The sequence below is a fragment of the Etheostoma cragini genome, chromosome 12 (genome assembly GCF_013103735.1).
Source record: "Etheostoma cragini isolate CJK2018 chromosome 12, CSU_Ecrag_1.0, whole genome shotgun sequence".
In the NCBI taxonomy this organism is placed as follows: Eukaryota; Metazoa; Chordata; class Actinopteri; order Perciformes; family Percidae; genus Etheostoma; species Etheostoma cragini.
This window is the reverse complement of record NC_048418.1, coordinates 3,847,041-3,862,710: the sequence shown is the minus strand read 5'-3', so window position 1 is coordinate 3,862,710 and position 15,670 is coordinate 3,847,041. Positions and strand designations below refer to the sequence as shown.

At 39.3% G+C, this 15,670-nt stretch overlaps 2 protein-coding genes across 5 annotated transcripts in view; one reads left to right on the top strand and one right to left on the bottom strand.

Annotated features, from left to right (window-relative positions):
- Nucleotides 1-906: 906 nt before the first annotated feature.
- On the bottom strand, nucleotides 907-8,212 carry odr4 (odr-4 GPCR localization factor homolog). 3 transcript variants are annotated; one of them, XM_034888233.1, is made up of 14 exons: nucleotides 8,042-8,210; nucleotides 7,639-7,742; nucleotides 7,176-7,292; nucleotides 6,327-6,419; nucleotides 5,438-5,544; nucleotides 5,320-5,356; nucleotides 4,460-4,603; nucleotides 4,268-4,363; nucleotides 3,408-3,455; nucleotides 3,089-3,208; nucleotides 2,888-3,002; nucleotides 2,117-2,320; nucleotides 1,428-1,481; nucleotides 907-1,037 (listed from the first exon to the last, which is right to left on the bottom strand). In XM_034888233.1, the coding sequence occupies exons 2-14, from the start codon at nucleotides 7,735-7,737 to the stop codon at nucleotides 967-969; spliced, it is 1,305 nt and encodes a 434-aa protein (XP_034744124.1). In that variant the 5' UTR covers nucleotides 7,738-7,742; nucleotides 8,042-8,210; the 3' UTR covers nucleotides 907-966. The 3 variants fall into 3 exon arrangements, with proteins under 3 accessions (XP_034744124.1, XP_034744125.1, XP_034744123.1); XM_034888234.1 differs by having other exon boundaries at nucleotides 8,135-8,198; XM_034888232.1 differs by having other exon boundaries at nucleotides 908-1,037; nucleotides 8,082-8,212.
- Nucleotides 8,213-8,715: 503 nt separating this feature from the next.
- Nucleotides 8,716-15,670, top strand: part of LOC117954431 (nucleoprotein TPR-like) — a 28,450-nt gene continuing 21,495 nt past the window's right edge. For both annotated transcript variants that reach the window (XM_034888222.1, XM_034888221.1), the window contains exons 1-13: nucleotides 8,716-8,990; nucleotides 9,786-9,890; nucleotides 10,661-10,725; nucleotides 11,548-11,638; nucleotides 11,913-12,016; nucleotides 12,490-12,654; nucleotides 13,148-13,240; nucleotides 13,738-13,818; nucleotides 13,945-14,032; nucleotides 14,411-14,548; nucleotides 14,745-14,839; nucleotides 15,136-15,333; nucleotides 15,476-15,583. In XM_034888222.1, the coding sequence (XP_034744113.1) occupies nucleotides 8,840-8,990; nucleotides 9,786-9,890; nucleotides 10,661-10,725; nucleotides 11,548-11,638; nucleotides 11,913-12,016; nucleotides 12,490-12,654; nucleotides 13,148-13,240; nucleotides 13,738-13,818; nucleotides 13,945-14,032; nucleotides 14,411-14,548; nucleotides 14,745-14,839; nucleotides 15,136-15,333; nucleotides 15,476-15,583 (1,482 nt within the window). In that variant the 5' untranslated portion in view covers nucleotides 8,716-8,839. The remainder of the gene's footprint in view (nucleotides 8,991-9,785; nucleotides 9,891-10,660; nucleotides 10,726-11,547; nucleotides 11,639-11,912; nucleotides 12,017-12,489; nucleotides 12,655-13,147; nucleotides 13,241-13,737; nucleotides 13,819-13,944; nucleotides 14,033-14,410; nucleotides 14,549-14,744; nucleotides 14,840-15,135; nucleotides 15,334-15,475; nucleotides 15,584-15,670) is intronic.

The window sequence follows — 15,670 nt, the reverse complement described above, 5'->3', positions numbered from 1 at the left end:
GTGGAGATAAATCCATAGGCTACTATGTTGCTGTATTTTTTATAAACAGAGAAAAGAGGGCCAGATTGCAGGAATGGACACAAATATCAGTGTTAACTCATCTATCTGACTCGGTTCTTATCGCTGTCACTCCCCGATATAACTCGAGTGCAGATTTGAGTTGCGCATGCTCAGACTAAAACTGTTTGTACTGAAGTTTGTGAAATCCATGAAATAATAAACTTTTTCTCATTACAACATCATTTCAAAAACATTTAAGCTATCTATGATTGTTTGATTCCTAACGTTAGCTCTTAACGCCATTCAAGTGACAGCCTTGTGTTTGATTGCTAACTTGTAGTCAGCAGTTCGTTAAGCAGGTCTATTTTTCCTGTATTGACATTCCAGAAGTCTCGCGTTAGCAATTTATATGCTAGGCCTACTTGTTGCAAAGTGGCGCATGCGCGACTCAAATCTGCACTTGCCTTAATTGGAGAGAGATTTCTCTCCATTTCAGTTCTTCTTTATCTCACTCTTTGCTTTCTCTCATATGCTGATTGCTTTCTCATGTCTCTGGCCTCTCACATTCTTCTTTCATTTTGTCTCCATCTCTACCTCAGGCTTCAAGTCTGCAGCATGTTTGGAGAAAAAGGCACCGTTGTCCGTGTTCAAATGTAAGCGTAGGCCGACGTTTGCTCAAGTACTGTATGCTTAAAGGTCCAATGTGTAGGAATTTCTCCCATCTAGCATTGAGATCAGATATTGCAATCAACTCTCTCACACACAGTCTTTTGAATTTTTTCAATATCTTCATTCTTTGGCTGGGCCAAGAAGAAGACTACTGTTCCTGAAACTTGGATTTTGAATACTTGCCCACAAACACACTGCAGTTCCAAAATGTTGCAATAGGACTGCTGCATTTTCTAATTGAAATAATAGACACTTTGTGTGACTGTTTTAAACAAACACTTTATTTTGCGGTGTGTATTAAACGTCATTGAGATAGAGCATTGAGACAGCAGTGGCGAGTAGGGCGACAGCAGAAGCCATGGCAACACCTAAACAACACATGGGGGAGAATTAGGACATCGCTCCCACAAACATGTACACACTCACACCATATCTCTGTGGTTGTAATGTTAAGTTGTACATTCCTAACAAAGTTTAAAAGTCAAAAACTGAACAAAAAGGCTGACTGGTCCTGACTGGATGACAAACAGCAATTATCTTCACAGTGCATGCTGGGAAGAGGGCGGTAAAACACAACCACTTAAACTTCCTGAAACACATTTCACTATATCCAGTGTTAGCAGTGTAGTCAAAAGACCATTTTAAAGAAGGTGGCATAAGGTTGTGTCACACTTCTGCTTTACTTAGCAGTTATAATGCTGTTATGAGAATGTTACTAAGCCTGTAAACTGCAGGTAGTACAGTAGAAAGTGTTTTACCAATATAGTTGTTTCTCTTGGGCTCCAGCGATTCAACAGTTTCCACAGCGGGCACTGAAAATACACAATTCAATGAATTGCAATAATAAAATATCAGGTCAACCTTGGAAATAAGAGAATTCCTTTACATCAACTGGGATAACCTAGTTACTACCAACCTTTATATACAGGAAAGGATTGTTAATTAGAGAGAGCACAATGCTTTTATTTTCCACCAAGCCTGTTTATTTATAAATCACAGTTTGCTCAGCTGTGGAAATAAATTGAGTTTTTTTTTGTTTCTCTTTTAGTTTGACTTTGGATTTTATTATTGTTTATTACAAGTATGCATAGCTAAGGTGATGAAACATCTTTTCATGGCCAAAAACTAAGGTTACCCCAGCAAAAACCGTCTGTGTTTTATGGATTTGGGAGAAAAGAGATGTGTAATTTATAATGCTCAGGAGCAAAACAGCTTTAAGGAGAAATATCATGCTAATGTTCAGGTTCATACTTGTATTTTGTGTTTGTACTAAATAATGTTTTCATGTAATTCATGTAAAAGCCCATTGTGTTGCTATTCTTTTGCCAAAACAATGATTATCATTCTAGTATGCATTTAAACAATGATGTAATAAGAAAAAAGAGAATGAAAACTCAAATCATGAACCACATAATAGATACTGTGCAGACACAAACTCCTTCCCTACCTGCGGCATCATCTCTCTCTGTGATTTCAGCAGGCGTTTCCTGCCTGGTATCCAAGTCTTCCTCGGCTGCATCGATGTCCAGCATCTCCTTCAGCCTGTCAGTCACCTCGGACAGGCCCTCATCGTTGAACAGGTAATCGCATACACACACTGGCCCGCTCACTGTTACTGGGCAGAAGACACGGCTGGGTAGGCAGAATTGCTCTGAAAGAAAGACAAAGAGACTCAGCTGGTCAGGGAGGAGTGGTTGCGATGGCTTGAATTGAATGTTTTGTTTGTTTTTAATAGATGCCACAATTGTCAATAACATGATAATGGTACATTCCATTTTTCTTAATTTACCAACAATCTCTTGATTCAACAGCGTGTTTGAGCTTTACAACTGCAGTTGGCATATTCCATAATTTTCACTTAACTATTTTAACTTTCCTCATGAAGATGCTTGTTCATCTTTGTGCACTGTTCAGCCAGCACTGTTACACCTGTTTTTAACCCTTGGTATACAGGGGTATTGTAAAGTCAGGTAATGATCTGCCCACAGTTGAGCTTAAATGCAGATCTCCCTATCAGCATACGAACTGTACATCTTTACTGGGATTGGTTTACGCAAAACCCCCCTACCACTCTGACCTAAACCTTGACCTCAATGACGTGACGCCACACAAGCTTATGATTAATGGAGCAAACTTGTTAACTTGCGTGCGTGTGTGCGTGTGTGTGTGTGTGTGTGTGTGTATGTGTGTATGTGTGTGTGTGTGTGTCTGTGTGTACCTGTCTGTTGTTTTACTCTGCTGCTGCCCTTGCTCTCCTCTTCTGATGTCAGCAGCTCCTCCAGCAGCATCTGAACCCTTGTTACCACCGTAGAAACCACGTCCCTCTTTAGCAGCTGTCAACAATACGGATGTCAAGACAAATTATGGATTCTTTATTTTTCCGTTATTTTGGACTTTGTCTACTGAATTACAGCATTACCTTCTCAGCCAGTTTGACCTTTGGTTTGTTGCTGTGTAGGTAAGCTCTGCTGTGGACCGCACCTCTGACTGACACACTGCCTCCACACCGCTGGACCACATCTGTTAACCTCTGGTCCTCCTAACACACAGGACATCATTGTCCTCTTTCAGAAACAGCTAGTACAACAGTCAACTTGATTAGTAGCTTCATTCCAGCCATGATCACTTATTTTACCCAACCCTAATGCAGCGTTAAATATAAAAGAATGTGTGTGTGTGTGTGTGTGTGTGTGTGTGCGTGTGTGTGTATATTTAGTGAGTGTGTTTATGTCTCTTACCGGTGTGAGGAGTATCTGAGCTGTGTACGTCTGTCTAATGTTCCTCTTCTGTAGAGAAATATCAGACACAGTGGGTTAAAATAACACTCCCGTCTTTCACACAATCGAGAGAATCCGCTAGTACTGTAGTAGACTGTAGTTACATGTCGTTCTTTTGGGTTGTAGTATATTATATTTATATCGTTATTATGACAGCAGTCTGGGTTGGCTTTTTAACCTCTCTCAGCCCAGAGCCTCCCAGAGTCCCTCCAAGACATTTAGCTGACAGTTAAAGTTATATCAAACCAGATTTTTTTCCCCCACTTTTGACACAACGATTAGTGCATTACATTCCTAGACTAATGAAATTAGGTCTGATCAAGCATTCAGAACAGAAAGGAGTGTGTTAAACCCACAGGGATGAGTCAGTGTTTAAGTGCTGGTGAAAGGATGAAATACAATCCAGGAGGGTCATTATGAGTAAAAGATGCATGAGTTTGTCTAGCACAAGGCCCAAATGGCATCTGCAGATTTTTTAAACAGTTTTCGGCAGTGATCCAGATTGAAAATCCGCAGAATTTATCAGAATGTCTTTTTGTGTTTATGTGTTAACATTATGAGTTTGTTTTTCTTGATTTGTCTAAAAATCTGTGGAAGATGTGCAGAGGTGTTGTCGTAATTTTGCAAATGCAGATTCCAACACAGCAGAGTAGTTTACAATACTATGCGACAGGACTGAGACAGCCCAGTTGTCATTACTTACGGAAGTACATTTTACATGGAAATTACTGCCAAAATGCCTTCTATCAAGGGTCCAAAAATATTGTTTGTATGACAGCAACCTTTTAAAGGAAAATACATATTTGATAGATTTATACAACCTGCCCGCCTGTGAGTTCTGTGTCCTCTGACAGCTTTTTTCCATCGATGAGACATACTCCACTCTCCAGCTGGTGTGCCCACACTTTAAGTTCCTCCTGAAACAAAGCATGACCTGAGGACAGTTCCACTGAAGTTCCTGAAAATTGTGTGCGTGTGCATGTGTACGTGTGCGTGTGCGTGGCGTCTCTAACCTTGAGACTTGTATCCATGTTTTCTGTCCCTGTTCTGTTGTCTGGTAGTGGTACGAGCAAGTCCACATTTACACAACATGACACCATGCTCCAGGAGGAACACACACCTGACTGGTACTTCCAGTCTGCAGGCTTGGCCATGCTCTGGAACAGCCAATGACATTGATATGATTGATCACAATGCTGCATGTTTAAATCTAAATGTCAAGTCACATCTGAGATCATCTGACATGTATAAATTGGCTCCTCATTTAGTGAAGACAACTTAAAATAACCTGGATAGTTTTTCTAAAGCGGATGAGTGGTTATTAACTTAAATAATTTCAGCTTTTCTTTGCTATGGGTAGATGTGACAAATGTCAGTGACAATACTGCATCTTAAAGCTCTATTCGCACAGGACCAGTAATACCTCTAGCCATTTTCTATAACTGCGGTGGTCATCGGTGATCTTAATCCTGTGTGAATCTGCCATGTCAGTAATTTGTCAAGTACAAAATTCTTTCGCAATTACCTACCATACTTCACCAGACACAGATGTCACGTGATATTAATAATCCAGTTGGAATCGGCATCTCTGTGATTCGAGTTTGTGTTGGTTGCATCAGCGATTTATAAATGAAAATTTTGACAGAACACTGACATCATATCTGGGGAATAATATCAGTAATTGCAAGTAAAATACTGACTTTGCTTTTCCAGTGCAAATGCACTGCATAAAACACAGAATTTGGGGCTAATTTGTAAAGTACAATAGGCCCCCTGGTAATACATGCAGGGGCTCAAGTATTTTCTGAAGGCAATATGCAATGAGGGTAGATGAAACATGAGGCTTTGTAATAAATAACAAGTGTTAACTAACCTTGGGATCTTTGACGTCAAAGGTTCTGCAGAAGGTTCTAGTAAGTCGGGTTAAAGATTATCTCCACACAGTATTTGGTAGTTAACTGATCCAATGAGGAGGCTATGCAAAAGGATACTTTCTGGTTTTGGGGTTGACATGCAGTGTGACACAGTCTGTGACGTCATCGTCTGCAGGGTTCCACAGCTGCTCCGAGGAGATCAGGTTCTCCACTGCAAAAACCAGCTAAACACAGACAGTACACACAATCAGAGGACTAGACACACTCACAGGTACATGCCAAAGCAAATGTGACGTGTAAATGTTCTACTGGAGCATCTTTTCCAGAGCATCGCTTTACATAAAGCATTATTTTTTAATCACAGAAGGTGAATATTGGACTGCAAATGAATACCAATGTTGCTCTGTGGCTGCTGGATGTGTAAGCAGGTAATGGTTTGATAACACAATAATCTCTTCCTACTTCTCAGATAGATGTTTTTGAATTTCTGCTAGTAACTATGCACCTTCATTTGAAACTCTGAATTGTGGTATGCCCCAAGGTTTTGTCCTTGGTCCTGTTCTTTTTTGCTTAGTATGAGCTTAGGTTTCTTTAAAGGTAACTCCAATCACTGCTTTGCAGGTGAAATTCAATTATACTGTAATCTTGTTTAAGCTTCAAAAGCCACTTAAAAAAAAACTAAAACTATATAAAATAAAATTGTAGGGGAAGATTATTTTCTACAGCATTTTGGACCTCTTTTCCTTTGGACAATAGATCTGTGGACACCTTTAAAATGCAGTTCAAGACCCACATGTTTAGACTTTTTGTCATAGAAAAGATTTGCTCTTAAAAAGTGCTATATAATTAAACCTACTTACCAGTCACAACAATTTTATAAGCAAGGGAAATCTTTTAGATGATTTCAATGTTTTTTTTCCTGTCCCCTAGAGGCCAGACATGGATTAATGCAGCTTTAAAGGTTTGCACATCATCTACATGCAGAGTATGTTTCTATGAATCTCACCTGTCGGAGTGTGGTAAGTGTGTCCTTGGAATCAGTATCAGTGATGATGAAGACTCCCAATACAGACAGGCCTCCGGGCAACATCCGAGACACCTGTAAAGAAATCAATGAATGAATTTGATTCTATAATTACAAAATTAAACGGATCTAGATGGAGCTATGTATATTTTGGAACTACTCCAACCCAGTCTTATTAATTTTTTTATTTATTATTATTAATTGACGGTATCAGCCCCCTGTATTAACAAAGCAAAAACAAACATATGTCCCAGTGTGTTCTAAAAACCCTCCACACTGTGAGTTCTTATGCAGTACACTTTGATACACACATGTATTAGGACAGAGCATTTTCCCTCTTTACCTGAAATAAATTTATACTCTTTATTGAGGAATTTACAAATTACACTCTGTTGTTATTACAACTACAAACAAGCCTGAAATACAAACACACACACACACACACACACACACAGGTTCTATACATGCACTAATGGAGGGAAGTCAGAGTGAGTGGGCTGCAACTGCTGAACAGGCGCCCTGAGCATTTATTAATTTCTCCTACAGTACCCTACAGCAGACCTTCCAAATGAAATGTAATAAAGGATCTGGAGAAAATGGTGTGGCACACTATATAAGGCCTATGTGACTTCTTAAGAATGAACTACTAATTCTAACCAAGATGACTCATGAGTCTTAGCTCCCTCTCACTGATGTCAGCTGTCTCATACAGCTGACATCAGTGAGATGTAAGCAGCCCTGGGTTGGAGAGACAGATTTACCTGAACGTGATCTGTGAATGGGCCCAACTCCCTACAGACTGAGCTACTGCCATCCCTCCAGCCTACCTACCTGTCGAGCATGCTCAATCACCCACTCCTTGTCCGGAGACTTTCCAGCTGTGGCAGCAGACTCCTCTTTTTGAGGTGTCCGAGTTGCTGTGACGACAAAATCCCTTTGTGTTGAGCTCTGGAAATGTTTAGTCATTAACTGATTACTGTCTCATTACTCCACATCATATCCTGTCTTATAAGATACACACTCCAACACATCCAGCAAAACCTTGACACTTATTGACATTTGTGTTAGTTAGATAGTTTACATCCTGAACAGAAATGTTAATAAAGTCTTTGGTGTTGTCCTGTGTTACAGGTGAATAGGGTATTCACTAGTAACTGCAGTGAGTAACATATCTGGCTGTTTTAAAAGTGAACTTTTACAGCTGGACTAACGCTATACTTTGATGCATAACACAATCAAACAATAGGACATGATTAAGCTAAAGCTAAACAACTCATGTCTGTGTGTTCCTTACCTGTCCAATGAGCAGCCCTGTGACTGAACCTGCTTGTTGTTCACATAGTTTAGACAGATAGCCCTCCACAGCATCCTCTACTATGTAGCTACGACCCATCCTACCTAAGGAGAGGCTGGAAAGAGATAGAGGGGATACCCAATCAGTAGCCACTTTTTTCTTTATCAGAATTTCTGCAATGACCAAGTACTGAAAAAAAGGAAATGAGGAGGAACAGAACACAGAGCAAGTGAAGACTTATGAGCTTGACGAAAGGGTTATCTTCAAAAATGCAACAAGTTATTAAACCAGGTTAAACTTGAGCTGAACGTTGAGTCGCATGGTTAACTTTAGCTTACCGATATTAATTTACTACATTAAGCTACCGTTAGATGGTCAATGTTGCAATTAAAAGAGTTCGCACAATTTGAAAGTGCCTATCCAGGTGTGCTGGAGAAAAATACCTGACAGAAGCAAGACAGTGGTTAAAATAGGAATCGGGAGGCAGGCTACTTGCTATTACTTTTGACAGCTGGCAGTGGTTCGTCAGCAGAGCAGAAAAAACTCAAATTACCACTATGCTTTGTGGTGTGACGTATTTCCGTCGCACGTCTCTGTCGTTGAGATATAAAGGAAGTCAAATGGTCAAGTTACACAACGCACTGTGCACAAATGCACTGTTTTTTTAATGTAAATTCAAGGAATACATTAAGTCTCTCAAACTTACAGAAAATAAAGCATCAAAACCTTTAGAGGAATAATGTATTTTGGTCTCTTATTTTAATTGTAGGCATTTATGATTGTTTATTCATCCCCTTCCACATTTTTTTTACTTGATTTTTATTTATTTGAAGTCATATTATTGTTTCTCTGGATCATCATTTTGAGTATGTCTGAAATGCTCTACATTTAAAAAAGAAATTCAATAAAGTTGTAAACAAACTACCGAGTTAATGTTCTATCACAACAAATATAGCAATTTGAGTTCAGTCATTAGAAAACTGTCATGGCTACAGTAACTTTAGCATGTTTTCGCTTTCACGCGGTTTGGCGTAATTGCTTTATTTTGAAAGTTTGGAGTGAATATCCTGCTTTTGAATGAGTGTGACTTGACGTTTTCTTGGTCCTTAGTTCAGGGGTTTTGTGGACATCGCAACTGTTTATTTTATCAGAGTTTAATGTCCATTTAACGTTACTGGTATTAAAAGGAGGATAGGTGGACATGGCGGCCGTCCTGCTGCAAGTTCTGGAGCGGACGGAGTTAAATAAACTCCCGAAAGGAATCCAGAACAAGCTCGAGAAGTTTGTAACGGAGCTGCAAAATGCTAACGAGGCGCTCAGGACGCAGCATGAGCGGTTCAAAGCAGACAGTGGTGGGTAGCGTTAGCTACAGTAGAAAGTAGTTGGCTGATTTGCAATTATAAAAAACTCATGTCAAACTCCAGTATAACTTTAATATAAAGCTATTTTCTGGTAAATTCGGTGCAACAACAACAACAAAAAACACCGATGTGCGTGATCCACAATGCTTACGGTAGCCCGCTAACGTTAGCTACGATGTCACTTTAAGGCTAACGTTAACTTTGGCGGAAGAGGATTTGTGGATTTGAATAAATTAATGTTGATTTAATGCCGATTTTTTAGAACATTTCTCACATATTTGGTAGAGGTCTGTAATGTTAACATATTTGCTTTCAGAAGAATCATTGGCAAGTTTGGCACGATATTTTCAGCTGCATTCACAAGAATTTTGCATTTTGTACTTTTTTTCTTCCATTTAAGATAACGTTGTTTTAATTGAATCCATCCTACCATATAAATTACACCGCGGTTCCATTGACAATTGTTAACTTGAGTGGGCTGATATTAAACATTACAATAGTATGACCATCAACGTGTAAAAACCCCAGCTTGTATTGGATTTGAATTTACTGTATATGACATAGTTCTAAATATTTATCTATATGTCTTGTGGCACACAATGAAGCCAGTTTACTAAGCTGAGTACCTACTGCTGGTAACATCTGTTGCCGTATCAAACAGTAGTCTTTCAACAGACAGTAGAGCATAGGGAAACATAGCTTTAAAGTATATTTGTCTGTGTGGTTTAGGTATTATTGTATGATGTGCACTCATGTTGTCCTGTTTAATTTGCTCTGCCCCTACAGAACAGCAGTACTTTGACATTGACAAGAGACTGGCGGAAAGTCAGGAACAGATTCTGTCAGCCACCAAAGACCTGCAAACACTAAAGGAGGAAAATAAAAAACTCAGTGAGTTTTTACAGACTTGCTATTAACATACCTGTTATTACCTTTGGTTATTGAGGAAGCAGTGCTTTAAGTACACAATTGCCACTTCTTAATAGCCTACTACCTGCACAGTTCACCCCAAAATGAAAATGTTTTCTCCTACCTGAAGTGCTAGTTGTCAATCTAGATCGTTTTTGAGTGAGAGTTGAACAGTCGTACACACGGCCGTAGAGATGTATGCATTCTCTGTCATATAATGGAACTAGATGGCACTTGGCTTGTGGTGTTCAAAGCGCCAACAAAATACATTTGAAAAACGTTACAGCAGTGCTTTTTGCAAAAAACATGACCCAGTTACTCAAGATGACCCACATACGTTGTGATCAGTTTTATGTAGGAACCATTTTCTTTTTACCAAACTACAGCCACCCAGCGAATCACTGTGCAGAAGAAAGGAACTCATGGCTCCTGACCGGACATCTTGTCCATAAGTACGCTTTCTTCTACGCAGTGATATGGTTGGTACATTTTTCAAATGTGTTTATTTGGTGCTTTGAGCACCACAAGACGAGTGCCATCTAGTTCCATTATATTACAGAGAATGCTCTCTACGGCTGATATCTCCAACACAGGGCAACTCATGCACCAAAACCATCTAGATTGATAAATAGCGCTACAGGTAAGAGAAAAAATATGTATTCTTGATTTTGGGTGAACTGTCCCTTTTTAAAGTGTGCTTCTTATTTTTTATGGGTGCTTACATGATCCTCTGTGTCTAATTCTCTGTGCAGATGAAGAGCTGAGCACTCTAAAGGGAATAGAGGGAGAGACCTCTGAAGATAAACCATCGCAACAGGTTAGCATGCACCTCATCAATATGACATGTTAATAGTGTGCTCTTATTATAATACTCCACCCTGTAAAACAGTAGCCATTTAATTTACTTTGTGAATGCAAGAGAACTTGGTTGAAGAATTTTCAGTATGCTCAAATCATCTCCATGATGGAGTTTAATTCTTTTTAAACAGTATTTTTTCACAAAGAAAACAGAAATGGTATTTATTTTATAAAATTAATTGCTGTCATTCATTTGCATAGTTAATATTGTTCTTTGGTGTTCAGTTTATGCAGGTTTTTCAAATGTTATTTAATACAAATCTTATTTTTTTACCCTTGAATCGTGGATAAATAAATTGTGATATCAACTGAATGGTTGACAACTATTACTACATCTAGTCTGTAGTCACGTCCAAGGTTTTAAAGTTTTTTTTTCTGATTATTGAAGAGCAAATTTATTTCACAAAATCATCTGTATATTTAGCTGTTCCCCTCTTAAATGTGTAAACAGCCCTGAGCTGACCACAGATGGGGAATCATCCATGTAGCTCATAGATAATGACCATTTAAAGACGACAAAGTCTGTTTACCACTGTATTTGTTTTTCACCTTATTCAAACCAGCACAATCTTAAAATAATCTACAAACTCTGGATAGTATCGTAGTTCAAATATTGTGTGTGTGTGTGTGTGTGTGTGTGTGTGTGTGTGTGTGTGTGTGTGTGTGTGTGTGTGTGTGTGTGTGTGTGTGTGTGTGTGTGTGTGTGTGTGTGTGTGTGTGTGTGTGTGTGTGTGTGTGTGTGTGTGTGTGTGTGTGTGTGTGTGTGTGTGTGTGTCTACAGCAAACCAAAGCCAAGTATGAGATTGAGGCGGAGAAGAGAGAGCTGGCGAGGATGTTGGAGAAGAGAACACAGGAGGTGGAAAACCTCAACGGTAAGATAAGAACTTTACACACAAACAGTCCAAAGACACAAATCTGGATACATTGTTCTGTATGTTTATACTGCAGGTTATGTTTCCATCAGCACATGTTTTTTTCTCTTTCTGGACATTTGGTTATAATGGCAATTTAATTTAATATCCCAGTATCACAAATATCCCTCAAAGGGCTTTACAATTGGTACAGCATACGACCCTCTATCCTTAGACCCCCGATTCAGGTTTTAAGTTCTTCGGGGTAATGTTTGTAAATGTTGTGTGTTTGCAGAGGATGTCAAGCGTCTGAATGAGAAGCTGACAGAGACCAGCAAAGTGAAGACGGAGCTACAGATGAAACTAGATGGTGTCCAGTCATCGGAGGCTTCTGTGCAGGTACACACTGGATTTCATGGAAACCCCGACAGCTCAATGTTGTAGCTCATGTGTAAGTCCATTAAACTGCAGTGTTCCCAATGACCACTAGAGGCTGGCTCAAAGAAATCTCTTGATTGTGAGGGAATACGTTTTTAAAAGAAAACCCTCAAATTATTGTTTCCCACCAGAAATTACATTCTTAACAGCTAATGCTACTTCCTCCAATGTTTTTATGTATTTTTGTAAGTATAATGTTTGCTGATCCTTTGGTGTGCGTGTTATTAATGGTAATGTATTTTCAGAATTTTCACCAAAATCAGTTGTAAAAGCAGTCACAAAGACTCTAAATCAGTTTTATGTCTTTAACTTGTAACAAATTATCACTACACCATTGAGTGTGATTTTATTGGAATCATCCAATTGTAAAGTGCCAAAGGCTTAGATTTGTACTGCCTTTTTTTTATATTCTGTCCTGGCTTTGTATGTTGTAGCACCGAGAGAAGCGAATGGAGCAGGAGAAAGAGTTACAGGAGCAGAAAATTGAGTGGTTAACTAGACAACTGAAGACCAAAACTGAAGAACTGTTGAACACCAACAGAGAGAAAGGCAAAGAGATACTGGAACTACGGTGTGGTCTGAAGAACAGCAAGGAACAGGTAACAAACAAAATACACATACAAAAAAATTCATGAACGGAGCAGATTGTGTAATATATACCAACGGTATCCCTGTTGGCTTCTACCTCCTAGATTACCAGTGATGTTTGAATATTATACGATATAAGAGTTAATTGTGCCAGTATGTGTGCTTTTCTTCTCCATTTAACGTGTTCTGCTGGCTGGAATCTGAGATACAGTTAGATGACAAGCTTGTATTCATTCAAGAGATTAAACATTTTCAAAAAGAAAACATTTTTGCAAGTCACAGGGGGCATAAGCCTTTAACCTACCCACTAAAACCTTATAGCCCCAAACAGAACTTGCCCCAGAAGCCTTGACCTACTGTACCTATTTCAACATTTGCTACTGGTCTTTCTTCCCTGTGTTGTCAGGTGTTACCAAAAGGTCTCATTAAAAATAAGGACATCATGAGGCATGACGTCCTATCCACAGTGCTATTGTCTTTTGAAATAACTTTTGTCTTCAACAGGTGACAAGGCTGGAAAGACAACTCACCTCTCTGGAGCAAACCAGTGAAAGTCAGAGGGAAAGAGCAGACGACCTCAACAACAAACTGAAACAGGTAATATAAACACTACAGGGTTGTCCTCAGCTAAGAATTTCGTGAACAGACAAGTTTTACGATTTACATATTTGCTCCTCATTCCATTTGCGTTCTCCCTGTCTGTAGAGGTTAGTTAAGGTCCTCACGCCACAGAAAAGACCACCAGGTCCTCAGAGCAGGGACTATAGCCGTTCCTAGCAAAAACAGAAGTACTATCTTACAGTAGTCATAGACTTTGAAATAACATTACTCCAAGCCTCAGAGACACTAAGTTGGTGAAGATGTTTGTAACGCAGCACAACAGTGCAATGGAAATTTACATAGCATTTTTTGCTTTTCGTTTTCGTATTTTTTTATTAGTAGTGTATTGTACTTAATATGCACAAGAAAAAAAACTGTCATGGAAAAAAGAGTTGGTTAAAATTCATAGCTATCTAAGACAACCTTAAAAGATGTGCAGGAGTGTACACATATGCAATGGTATTCATTGTTTATGTGGTTGGTTGTCTCTCCAGTCTAAAGACGAGCAGAGTTCCATGGAGGAGAAATACCGCAATGAGCTCAACGCTCATGTCAAGTTGTCTTCCCTCTACAAGGTAAGAATCCCTGCAGGGTGCCTAGAATAAATATATTCTCTAAATAAAAAGGCCATAGCTCTACATTGTACTGTCATGCTATTCCCTTTGTATAGTTTATATGTGATGTCGTTGTTCTCCCTGTAGGGGGCAGCGACAGACATGGAAACAAAGAATCAAGAACTGAGCAGAGCGTTGGAGGAGCTCAGCAAGCTGGTCAAAGAAACTGGTGAAGGTATAGCAACAGTTTTTGAGTTGTCTTCCAGAAAAGTCTTGCACACATGCAAATTGTATGCTCGGGTAGACTTGTCAGCTTGACACACAGAGTTTCTAAATTACTTTTTGACATTTCTAAAATGAAATGATTGTTCACACTAAGCATCTGTGGAACTATTACCTGACAAAATGTGTCCCATCCTCACCATTGTTAGCAGTTTGGCTGACTGATAATTGTAATATTAAACAGGGTAGGTAAGGAAACACCAGACTCTGAATCAGGAAAATGCCACTTAGGGCCTTGTTTTTGTGTTTGTGTGTGAAGAATTAGTTTTAATCTAATAAGTGGTAATGTTGCCCTGACCTGTGTGATTGTTGTTACTGTCTTTTTTTGTAGCCAATAAGGCTCTAGAAAAGAAGGTGTCGGAGGGAGAAGAACTGAAGCAGCGGCTTGAGGCAGAGCTTAGAGAGAAGATCAAGAAAATGGAGAAAGAGCTTGAAAACGCCACAATGAAGGCTGCTGGCAAACACTGCTGTAAGAACACATTTTGTTATTTTATATCTAACTTTCATAGTGAGATTAATTGCAAGTACAAAGAGCCATTTGCACAGTATCATGCGTGTACAAATGTGCGTTAAGTATGTGTACAAGTATGTCCGCACACACCTGAACACCTTTTTTTTTTAATTTAAGTGTGTGGGGTTTGTGTGTGTGTTCTGTTCTGATCCAGGTGTGCCTTCTCTGAGTGAGGAGCAGTTGGACACCATGTGTCCATCAGCAGCTGCCATCGCTGCCATTGTCAAGCCTGGCATGAAGTTCTTTGATGTGAGTTTAATGGGACATACCAGGGCTGAATGAAATGGTTGAACTTATACTGCATAATAACCTATAAAGTAAACACATTGATATGTACTTGCAATGAACTCAATGTTCCATAGATTTTCATTGTTATACAACACACTTCAAACATGTTAAAACTCAATAAGTCATCATATTACCCAGCTGAGAGTTTAAATCATCTGGCAGCACTCACATCTACTTAAACATAAGACTTGAATATAATAACATAAATGCAATTTGAAACAGTATTAATTCTTCTTAATTCACATGTCCCTGTGTAGTTGTATAATGCGTATGCAGAATGTCAGACACACCTTCAGCTTGAGAAGCAGGAGACCAGGAGGGTGAGCAGAGTTCTGGATGAGATTGTACAGGAGATAGAGTCCAAGGCTCCTGTCCTCAAGCGTCAGCGAGAGGAGTACGAGAGCATGCAGAGGTCCATGGCCTCTCTGTGCAACAAGCTGGAACAGGCTCGAACGGTCTGGAAATCATTTCATGTGTCTTCCGTTTGTCCAAGTTTACATTAAAGTGTATTATAAAGTGCAGATTTGTTCACCTTTTTACTTCAGAGCACATCTTCTGTTAAGTTTAATGTGTATTTTGTTTACTTTTTGACATTAGGAGATTTACAGTTTGCAGAAAGAGAAAGAGGAGGCCAAGCAGCGCTGTGATACCATGGAGAGAAACAAAATGAGGACAGAGAGACAGCTAGAGGATACATCTGCACAGGTACACACACTCGCACATACACAGACCATGTAATACACACTCCAAAAAAGTCTAAATGCAGATAAATTGATCAGTTTTGATTCATCT